This window comes from Vigna unguiculata, chromosome 6 (assembly GCF_004118075.2).
Source record: "Vigna unguiculata cultivar IT97K-499-35 chromosome 6, ASM411807v1, whole genome shotgun sequence".
In the NCBI taxonomy this organism is placed as follows: Eukaryota; Viridiplantae; Streptophyta; class Magnoliopsida; order Fabales; family Fabaceae; genus Vigna; species Vigna unguiculata.
In genome coordinates this window covers 12,198,189-12,209,846 of record NC_040284.1, presented here as the reverse complement: position 1 = coordinate 12,209,846, position 11,658 = coordinate 12,198,189, and the positions used below count along the sequence as shown (strand labels likewise).

The 11,658-nt window shown below is 28.4% G+C and overlaps 1 protein-coding gene across 3 annotated transcripts; it reads right to left on the bottom strand.

Moving 5' to 3' along the window:
- Positions 1-5,700: 5,700 nt before the first annotated feature.
- LOC114188822 (TMV resistance protein N-like) lies at positions 5,701-11,395 on the bottom strand. Of its 3 annotated transcripts, XM_028077469.1 has the most exons (8): positions 11,063-11,395; positions 10,888-10,940; positions 9,374-9,876; positions 7,972-9,064; positions 7,583-7,885; positions 6,529-7,461; positions 6,139-6,444; positions 5,701-5,979 (listed from the first exon to the last, which is right to left on the bottom strand). In XM_028077469.1, exons 3-8 carry the CDS (start codon positions 9,838-9,840, stop codon positions 5,968-5,970), a joined length of 3,114 nt encoding a protein of 1,037 aa, XP_027933270.1. In that variant the 5' UTR covers positions 9,841-9,876; positions 10,888-10,940; positions 11,063-11,395; the 3' UTR covers positions 5,701-5,967. The 3 variants fall into 3 exon arrangements, with proteins under 3 accessions (XP_027933270.1, XP_027933268.1, XP_027933269.1); XM_028077467.1 differs by having other exon boundaries at positions 6,139-7,461; XM_028077468.1 differs by having other exon boundaries at positions 6,139-7,461; positions 11,068-11,395.
- Positions 11,396-11,658: the final 263 nt, after the last annotated feature.

Genomic DNA, 11,658 nt, shown 5'->3' with positions numbered 1-11,658 from the left:
TTTATAAGATTTAATTTCAATTTTTTTATGTTTATATATTAATTATTTAATTTTAGATTTTATATTAAATAAAATTATATATCGATAATGGAAGTCCGATTGGTAAACTATTTTTTTATTTAAAATTGATATTTTTATATCGGCATTCCAATTCCGTTAATTTAGTTTTATTTATTTATTTTACGTATAAGATTTAATTTTAATTTGATTAATTTTACATATTATTAAGTTGCTACTTAATTGTTTGTATAATATATTTTATTATATTTTATTATTTTTTAATTTTGAAATTTAATTGGTTTTATAATATATTTTATTAATATTTATTATTTTTTAATTCTTAACTTGAGATTTTATGTATTTATTTTTATTACTTTTGTTTTAATTTGTTATTTTTTTATTCATTTATTACATTATTTTTAATTTTATTTTTCATATATCTTTTTAGTTATATATTTTATAGTTATTTTTACTTTGTTAACTTTTAATTAATAATGATAAATTTTTATTTAAAATATTTGTCTTTATAATATCTAGATTAATTATATTTAATTATTTTCGAGTTATTTTTACTTATTCATTATTTGTTAATTTTTAATGTTTTTATTTATTTATTTGATTTTATTTATAAGATTTAATTTCAATTTTTTTTATATTTATATATTAATTATTTAATTTTAGATTTTATATTAAATAAAATTATATATATCGGTAATGGAAGTCCGGTTGTCCGGTTGGTAAATTATTTTTTTATTTAAAGTTGATATTTGTATATCGGTATTCCAATTCCGTTAATTTAGTTTTTTATTTATTTATTTTACATATAAGATTTAATTTTCAATTTGATTAATTTTACGTATTATTAAGTTGCTGTTTAATTGTTTTTATAATATATTTTATTAATATTTATTGTTTTTTAATTCTGAACTTGAGATTTTATGTATTTATTTTTATTATTTTTGTTTTAATTTGTTTTTTATTTTATTACATTATTTTTAATTTTATTTTTCATAATTTTTTAGTTATATATTTTATAGTTATTTTTACTTTGTTAATTTTTAATTAATAATGATTAATTTTTATTTAAAATATTTGCTTTTATAATATCTAGATTAATTATATTTAATTATTTTCAAGTTATTTTTACTTATTTATTATTTATTAGCTTTTAATGTTTTTATTTTTTTATTTAATTTTATTTATAAAATTTAATTTCAATTTTTTTATATTTATATATTAATTATTTAATTTTAGATTTTTATATTATATATAACTATATTAAATAAAATTATATATCGACAATTAAAGTCCGGTAAACTATTATTAAAACAATAAACAATAAATAAAATATTAAATAAAATAACAAATAAAAAATTATTAAAAATATATTTAACACTAAATTAAAAAGAAATTAAATTGTCAACTAATTAATAAAGTTAATAAATAAAAATATAAAACAAATACGTTAAATAAATTAGTGCAGTTCAATTCAAAAATACTGCAGTTCAGTTCTGACGTAGTGCAGTTCATGAAACAGTTCAGTTCATATTATAATGCAGTACAGTTCAGTCTAGTTTATTTTTAAGAAAAACAATTCAGTTCAATTCGTCTGAACTGTTTTTCAGTTCAGTGCAGTTCATGCGAACTATTTTTTAGTTTAGTGCAGTTTTTGGCAGTGCAGTGCGTTTGGTTTATTTTGCGCAGCCCTAATTTATACATAAAGCTAACAAAATCACCACAACTAACAAAATATTCAAAATAATTAGAAAGTATTTCAAAATTCAAAAAGAAATTCAAAAAAATAAGTAAAACAAAATAAAAACAAGATTTCGGTTTCCAGTTTGTGTAAAATGAAATTCGTGCTTATCATTACCACTAGAAACTGGTTTGTATTAAAAACAAATTCAAAATTAAGAATTAAAGATTTAACAAAATATTTAATTTTCAAAAGTTTGAAAAAATAATTAAATAAATATATAATGAATCACAAAAAAAATATAAACAACTTAAAATTTTAACAATTGAAACGGTCCGTTTTCTGGAAAACCAGATGTTGAAATCTGTTTAATTTGTGAAATGGATTTCTAAATCCGTTTTCGAACACAACCGGATGTCGAAAGTCAGTGTATGCTTTCTGTCCAAATCCATTTTCTGGAAAACTGAAATCTGTTTAATTTTTTAAGTGGATTTCTAAATCCGTTTTTGGGCACAACCGGATGTTAAAAGCCAATGTATGCTTTTTGAGTTTTTTTTTCTCTTTTCCATGTCATTATCTATCAGTATCTTGAAACACAAATCACTCATTCATAACCATAATCAACCATTCATGCATTCAGTATATATAAAATGCATTCAGTATATACAAAGCTTAACGTATAAAATGCGTTGATATATAAAAGTTGAACTATAAGATGCATGCATATGATAGTATTTCAGAAGGATGGATGATGGATGATGGACGTCAAAAAATAACTTACATACCTTAAGAAGATAAAACTTAAACAAGTGAAAAACGGAACAACGTTTCGATAAACCTGATGCAACCAACGGAAGTGCAAACATAGTAGACAGTTGAGAGTGAAAGCCGTAGAGGTTCTGAAAAGAGCAATGAAAATGACTTGTCGAGGGGTGCAACATAAGAACCAAATACAACTCTCAACTCTCAGTTCACCTAACGCAGTAATTATTTTTAATTACTTTTACCTACTTAAGACAGAGGTAAGTCAGAGGGGTAAAATGGACCACACAATTAATCTTTGGGGGTGCAGTAGAACTCTTTGGAGGTGTAGGGAGAAGCCCCCCTTCCAATTATGTGAGCATCAATTATCAACGTGAGCAATTATGCTTTGTGGGACTCAATGTACTGCCAAATACTACTGCCAAATATTGATACGTCGCCAAGTTTAAAGTTTTAATTGAATTTGTCTTTTAAATTTTAGGTGACTTCCCAGGAAGTTTTGTAAAGTTATCATAATTACTTAGTACTTCAAATAACCATTACTTTATTTTATCTTTATATATAACATCATTACTTTATTTTATTTTATTCTTAATTTAATTTTCTTATTCAAATTTTTAGCTACTTTCTTCAAAAAGCTTTGATAATTACTTAGTGACCTTGGCATTCTTACTTTTAATCTTCCACAAATATGTTTTCTTCATTATTTCATTGGACGAAAATAAGGGAATTTCATCTCACTATTTGATTGGAAGAAGGTATGAAATTCATCTCTGAACAAAATATACATTGATATCAATGTTTACTTTTCTTTGACAAATAAAGTCTCATTTTGGTTATACTATTTATGTTCAACAAAAGTACTCCTTTTGCATGGTAACCAAAAAGATTTTTAAATTAAGAGCATTCTCAAGAGAAGTAGGTTTTATGATCATGTCAAATAGTTAATGTACTATTATTATATAATCTATATATTTAATAAAAGTTTTGGAAACTGAAACTGATAGTTTTGTTTAATTAATTTCACTTCAAAAAAAATTCCTTTGTGATTGTTAACAATGAGGTATCCTTAATAGTGTGTGAAAGAAATTCTAGAGGAAAATTTACAATCATTTTTGTTTCTTATTTTTGTTATAATTTTGTTTTATTTCATTATTTCTTATAAAAAAATAACTTTTCTCTACGTTTTTTTGTTATATATTCAAATATATGGACTTCAAAACTAAAGCATAAAGAAATTGATAAAAAAAATGAATAATTATGATTTTAAGCCAACAAATATTTTGTGGCGAGATCTTGGGAGAAATTTTGTCTTTGGGTGAAATGTAGTTGCATTAAAGCAACACCTAAGGTAGTTCTCCAAAATTTTGAACATAATATTAAATTTATATTAAATTAGGATTTAAAAAATACATTAATAATTTTTTTTATGACTTCAAATGTATTTTTTTTGACATCAAATAAATTTTTAGAAAATTTAGAATTTCTATCTATTTCTTTCCTGGAAAATAATTTCTTTAATATTTTATCATATATATATTTATTTATTTGTATTCATGTTTTATTTTTTTATATTCAAATTTTATTGTCACATTACTATGAGTTTGCAATTTTTATATTATTTTCCGTAAAAAAAATATTTAAATATATTTTTTTCTATATAAGATTATTCAATTGTATATTTTAAATATATTGTATTTATGTATAAATATAAGTTTCCCTCATTTTATATATTTAAAAAAATACATCTAATTAAATCTATGTGATTTATTTTATTACAACTTATTGTATAGCTATAATTAAGGAGGCTGAATTCATTGTTCCATTCAACGTACCCTGTGTATAATGAATTTCTAATTCTTAAATCAAATACATACTTGAACATGTAAAACGATCCATCTAAACATTATTAAATTCAAAATAAATTAGGTTTACAATCATTCTTACTATTCCACCAACAATCATTCTATTTATAATAAGACTAATCCTTCTACTACTACCAACATTTATGAAACAAACCAAAAGATCCAAAATCGATTCAAAAAAATAATTATAAAATAAAAAAATAAATATTATAAATGGGTTACTGGAAACTCAATTGATCAAATCATGGAACCCAAATGAAAATCGACTTATCTTATCTGTATTAGTAAGTAGACAAAATTTTAGATTTTTTTTTTTCAAACTATAACACCTAGATGAACACTTCTTCCTCGAAGACATCAAAGCACCAAACTGATGAATTCTATATATATATATATAAATAAAACTCTGGAAGAAAAAAAAAGGTACGAAGTAAATGTTTTTCCAGTAATAATTATATTAAATGTAACTTTAAAAGATGTCGATTTCAATATAGTTTATTGTTGTTTATAATTTCAGTTAAGTATTAATTGGTATATTATATTATCAATAATATAATTCATTATTATATTTAATATTACTATAAAATAATATTATCTGTTTTTAATTAATTTGTTATAAAAAATGACTACAATTAATTATTTATTTTTTTCATATTATTAAACTTTTTATTAAATATTCTATTTATAACTATACATAATTATATATTTAAATAAAATTATATAAAGAAATTAATTATATTGGAATAATAATAATTATTTGTATTATTATTAGTATTTTATTAAAATTAGTAGTTATTAATTAACTTACATATTTTTTACAGTATGTTTTTTAAATGGATAAATGAATTTATGTAAGTAAAAAGTAAAATTTAGATTTAGTTTAACAAACAAAGTAGACCACTTAAGCACAAATATCATAATTATTTTCATAAGAACATTTAGTTGTTAAATCATTTTTGTGAGTAAAAGTTAAACGAATTTTTATGCAATTAATATATTTTATTTACTAAAAAGGATAAATATTAACATTAATTAAAGAATATTAGCTATAAATTTAATATAATTAAGTGTTTATTAAATTTAACTTTTGGATACAAACATTTACATTACTATCTCATTTATCCTATCAATAGCTTTGGAAACCTTTGAAATCCCTAAACACTAAACATCCAAGATTCAAGCAATAGACCTAATAAACTTAGCTTCTTGCCTTAATCTTCCTTAGCACTTACCAGCTTGAGTGAATGTTCCAATACTCCAAGAAATCTCTATCCAAATTCTCATCATGCTTACATAACTAATACAAAAGAAATGAAAGGCCCGAATTTCAACTTTTACAAGATCATGCTCTTGAGCATAAAACATAACCACAATTAATTCCATTAGTTGGTTGCTCCGAAGTCATGAACAACATATAAATGCTTGCACATATAAAATCATCAATCCATTACTATCACAATTTGATATTTCATTCAACAATTGTCTCTAAGATATACATATATATATACTATTAAAATAAATACAATAACATTCTCCCTTTTTCTAAATGATGACAAAATTCACCACCAAACAACTTTTTGTACAACTCTGACTCTTCCACGAAGTTAGCTAGCTCTCCTGTCCCATAATTTCTCCGTAAGTGTTTCAAAAGAAAACCTGCTAAATTGAAGTATAACACATTGTTATTGCAATAGACCAGGCATGATATCTATATCAAGAGAATTTCCAATTAACAAATTCTATATTTGAAGTAGTAACTTCATTTAAGAAATAAAAATAAGGAGCCTAGATCAACGAGTGGGTGAAGTTTCATACCGATGAAGTAATCACATGAAGAAGGTGTTCCCATTCATTTTCATTTTCATTACTTGATCCACCAACTCCTATCTCTCTGAGCTGTGACTCTTTATTAGATACTTCAACGAAGGATTCTAATCCATTTTCACCGTTCGTGCATCTAACTCCAACTCCAATTGCTCTGGATTGTGACTCATCGAAGCTTTGAGTAATAGATTCCAGTTCAAAGAATTCAGTGCTATCACTACCAAACAACTTTAACCCGGATTCTGAGGCATACACTGGGAAGACTCCACACTCTTTGATTCTAACTCGTTCGTCTTTCTGTCGAAAGATGTCATAGTAATTAAATTGAAACTTAAAAGGTATTCCATTAAAATGGTCACATATTTCAACAAACAAAAATACCACGTGATCTGATATTAAAGCTGTGTGAAGTAGTTGGCCTTCGTCTATCCCAACTTGTTCGCTATCTTGATAGATAGAACACGAAATATGTCCCTCTATTGATCCCTCAGAAAGAACGAAACAACAAATGAAACCACACAACTCAGGTAGTGAGAGATAAGGAATAGTTATTGAACTATCTTCAGCATGAAATCCAAAGTCATTCATGATATGATCTCCAGGGAAAACGGCACATCCACCCTCAAATTGCTTAGGATAATAATATTGTTTGGATAAGTAGGGCTTGCAACTCTGTAACATGTGTTCAGAAACTAGTAATTGAGTGAAGACTGTCTCCAAAGAAGTGCAGTTATAGGCTGTCAGCATTTCCAAGGATCGTGGAAGCTCCGGTAGAGACACGAGTGTCCTGCAATCATCTAACACCAATAGTTTCATCATTGAAAGGTTTTTTATGCTTGCAGGTAAACTCTCCACATTAGTTCCACTCAAGTCTAAAAGTAGTAAAGAGAACAAGTGGCCAATGATGTTAGGGGGTGATTGTACGAATGATAGATTGTCGCAACCCTTTAGAAAAAGTCGAGCAAGTTCCGTATTATATTGAATTGATGATGGCAACGAACATATAGCAGTATAAGATAAGTCCAAGAACACCATTTTATGTGATGTCACTGACAACTCCTTAAGAGATGAACAACCTTCGAGGTTCAATCTCTGCAGATATTTTGAATGAACATTCAGATTTTCAATCTTTCTACAGCCACTTAATTCCAAATGTGCAAGCTTGGGGAGGGATGATATGGAAGGGTGGAGCTTACGCAAGCTTTCACAATCAGAGAGGTCAATTCTTTTAAGTTTTTCTGCCTTAGATAAGTCTGGAATCTCAACCAGATCTCGAGAGGCTTCTAGGTGAATTTTCTCCAAGTTCACCAGGCTCTGTAACAACAAAATGCATCACGTTGTTCAGAAATGGTTAAATTCACACTCACGAGCTTTGACTAAAAGAGAAACCTATACAAATTGGAGAAACATTTAGTACGTATAGCCACATTCATACCTGAACACCTTCCCAAAGCTTTCTAAGCTTGCTACGACGCATGTCAAGCTCAACAAGATATTCTGCATGAAAATTGGACGACAAAGACTCGTGACAAAATCCATCCCAACGAAAATACCTCAATTTATCAGACAGTGACTCCAGACCGCTAGGAAGGTGCACATTAAATTGGCTTGAGTAGTATGAAGAATGGATTTTAAGAAATCTCATGCTAACCATCTTTGTAAAGGAATTAGAGCTCAAATTTAGATCCCTGTTTAAATCACACGTATCTAAAGTTATGGCTTCAACAACTTCAGTTCCCTGAGAAACAAAATTTAGAATAGTAAATTATCATACTAGCTACTTTCTAGAATAAAACGCTTTTACTATGAATCTACAACTTATACCAAGTTATGTTTTAACACTTGATGCACTTCCTCAGGTCTCCACAATCGACTTCGCCTTCCAGAGTCTTTGATAGATTCTTGATCAACAATTTCTTGACCCATTTCTTGTATTAAATCATGCATTTGTATATTATTGGAATATGAAATTGTTACCAGTGCTTTATCTAAAAGAACTTCTATTCCAGATGCTGCAAAGAAATCACAAGCTTCCAATAGATTTGTGACCCGATCTTTATGTTCTCCTTTCAAGAAGCATGCAATGTCTAAAAGTATGTCCTTTTGAGAACGATCTAAGCCATCATAACTTAACTTTAATACATTATGAATTTCCATATTTGAAATCTTCTTGAGTTTTCTCAATTCACTTACCCATGCCTCTTTACTTCTTCGACATAAGCTTGCACCAAGAACTTTTAAAGCCAGAGGAATACCTTTGCAATAGGAAATTGCTCTTCTTGATAAATCTTCGTATCCTTGTTTAGGTATTTTTTCTTCAAAAGCAGTCAAACTGAAAAGTTCGAGAGAGTGATAAATACTCAATTCCTTGACCTCATATATCTCATCATTTGGTCTAAAAATTTGTTTGTCTCTAGTTGTAACAATGATTCTACTTCCTGGTCCCAACAAACCATAATCTATAATGAGACATTCTAATTGCTCTGAGGTAGCCACATCATCCAATACAATGAAGACCTTTTTATGTCCAAGCCTACTCATGACAAACTGAGGTACTAAAAGGGGTGAACCAAAACAATGATTTTCATTCTCTAACAACTCAGTAAAAAGTTTACTGCGTAAAGCTTCAAGTCCACCTTGCCTACTTGAATTTTCCCTTACATTTGTGAGGAAGCAACCACCTTCGAACTCGGGAGAAAATTTGGCATACAAAGCAGTAGCAAGGGTGGTCTTTCCTATGCCACCCATGCCCCATATTCCCAGGGTTCTAACTTCTCTTGACCCAATTCTTAGTAATGATTCAATTTGTTCATAATTTTCTTCAATTCCAACCAGCCCTTTAAGTTGGGTTGGGTATCTAGCAGTCAGTTTTCGCAAAATGTCTCCAACAATGTCCATAAGGAGCTCAGATTCAATCCTAGCACATGAAAATGGGGAACAGAAAGTATATGATGTGTTGTAAGTCTAACAAAAAAGTAACTTCACTGCAAAAGTGTTAATTGCATTGACAAAAACACACAAATGAATGAACAAAACTATATTTGCCTAATCTGATTTCATGATTTGGCTAGTCTGTTTCAACTATAATTTGATATATCTTTGTGATGATTATATCGTTGTTATCTTTCTATTGCATATAGAATCTAGTTTGGCAGCTGCAAATAAAACAAAACGTTATCTTATTTTTCTTTCAAAAAGTTTGCCCCTCTTGAATCATTTTGTTTACCTGTTTCGAGAATCCCACCCAGAAAAATTGGCTACTTCAGCAAGAGCAGCTCTCCATTTGTTGCACCTGAAGTCTTCCTGGTGTTTTACAAAGGCTTGCTCATAGCTCCCAGTTTGCTTCCTCACATGAGATGGGTCTATGTTGTAAAACACTGGAATCACAATTTGTCCTTGGATTTTCCGACATTCAAGAATCTTGCTGAGTTCTTCTAAGCACCACTTTGAGAAAGCATAATTCTCAGAGATGATCACAATAGAGACATGAGAATCTTCGATTGCTTTGATGAGTGCCGGTGAGATTTCATCTCCCTTCTCAAGCCGGTAGTCAATATAGGTTTCTACCTTCTTTTGCTTCAAAACCTCATGAAGATGGCTTGTGAAGTTCATGCGAGTGTCCTCACCTCGAAAGCTTAGAAAAACATCATATTTTTTAGAAGAGTTAGAGGAAGAAGCAACATCACTCATCATCGGTTGCTCTGCCGTTATGAATTCCTACGGTTGTACCTGAAATGATTATAACACCACACTCAACGAAATAAAAAGAGTTTACATTTCAATGTGTTCTTGACTCTTTTACTTTGATATTATGCATAAATCTTTCTACCATGGGATCAAACAGTTCAAACTTCAAAGCTCTGCTCACTTACAAAAGAACAAATAAACACGTTTGCCAAATTGCTAATGTGATGTTGAGCTGTTTTGAAAACCTTGGAGATTTACTTTTCCTTAATTACTGCCTTGCATTTTGTTCGGTTCGCAATAATAACAAGCAAGAAACACAAAAACAAGATTGATAGAAAACGCTTTTGTTGCCCGGAAAGTTCTATACCCAAAATTCTCACCAGATATAGTATCATCCATACACATAAAGTACTCTTTACATAGAACCTAATAAATGGAATAGCAAAAAATTCTTAAAACAGTTAAGTCTAAATATTTAATACATGTGTCAAATCATAACACATGTATCAAACAATTTTCCCAGATTTACCTAATAGATCCATATTAAACATCTTTACCTAATTCATCATTACGGATGTCATTAATAACAAGCAAAAAACACAAGAACACATTGGAAGAAATCACTTTTATTCACTGTAAGGTTTTACACAGAGAATTCTCACTAAATACAATGTGTCATCTATACACATAAAGTGCTCTATATATAGAACATAACAAACGGAATAACAAAAAACTGCTGACAGTTAAACCTTAAACATTTAATATATACATGTGTCAAAGAGTTTGTCTAGACTTAACAATACTAAGCATTCTCCTGGTAGACAGTCTCTTGTGTTCTTCACTAACTGATCATAATTTAGAGTTAATCATCACACATTTTTACTTGGAAACCCTGATAATCCATTTGGGCAAATCAGAAGCTAAGTAAATTATTTGATATTAAAAAGAGAATGCCTAATAACATGATAAATATTGCACTATATCAGGGCACATAGAAACCTAAAGTGTCAAAATTCAATCTTCCAAATCAGATAAAAGAAAAACACAGCTCACCGTCAGACAGATGCCACTGCTAGAAACTATGCAGTATGTTCAAGACACTGCAGCTGTTAAATAGACAGATCGTTTAGAAAAACAAAAAAACACTGTGAGCATTGAATACAAATTGCTAAGTAACAGAGTACTTAATATAACTTTTTTATTTCTAACTGAAAATGGTGAAAAATACCTGACCAGTGGATCAGAGAAGAATGAACACAAATGCAGATTGTTCGCTTCAACCCAAGAGCTTCAGAATTCCTGCACACAATAACTAGACAACAATTGCATAGTCATAAATAAATGAGATTAAAGAAAGTTCAAAGTCGCAGTGAAGTATGCGAGCAGAATTAGATAAGAAAATATGAAATGTCATGTGAAACTCTCGGGTTAGCTTCGTTCTAAGCATGGACTGCACATCCTCTAAGTCAACGCGTTTCATGTCTCTTGACTGTTTGACCGGTGCAAAGTCGCACGTTCTGTTATTTTCAGAAGAAGAATGAATATGAAAGGTAGGATGAATCCAAGGGTTGAAGACTGATTGTTAGAATTTGTGATGCGTCACTGTCATCAATAGTTGAAGACATTAAAATAAAAGAAGATTTTGAGAGAGAGAAAAGGATTATTCTTTATTTTCATCGTTTATTTTAATTTAGTAACTATAAAGGATAATTTATCACTATTACAAAATAAACAGTATAATGAGCAAATATCTTAAAGATTGCACCTGTATTAAATAAAATTAAATTAAATTTGACTAATTTTTACCAAATGCTAATTAAATTT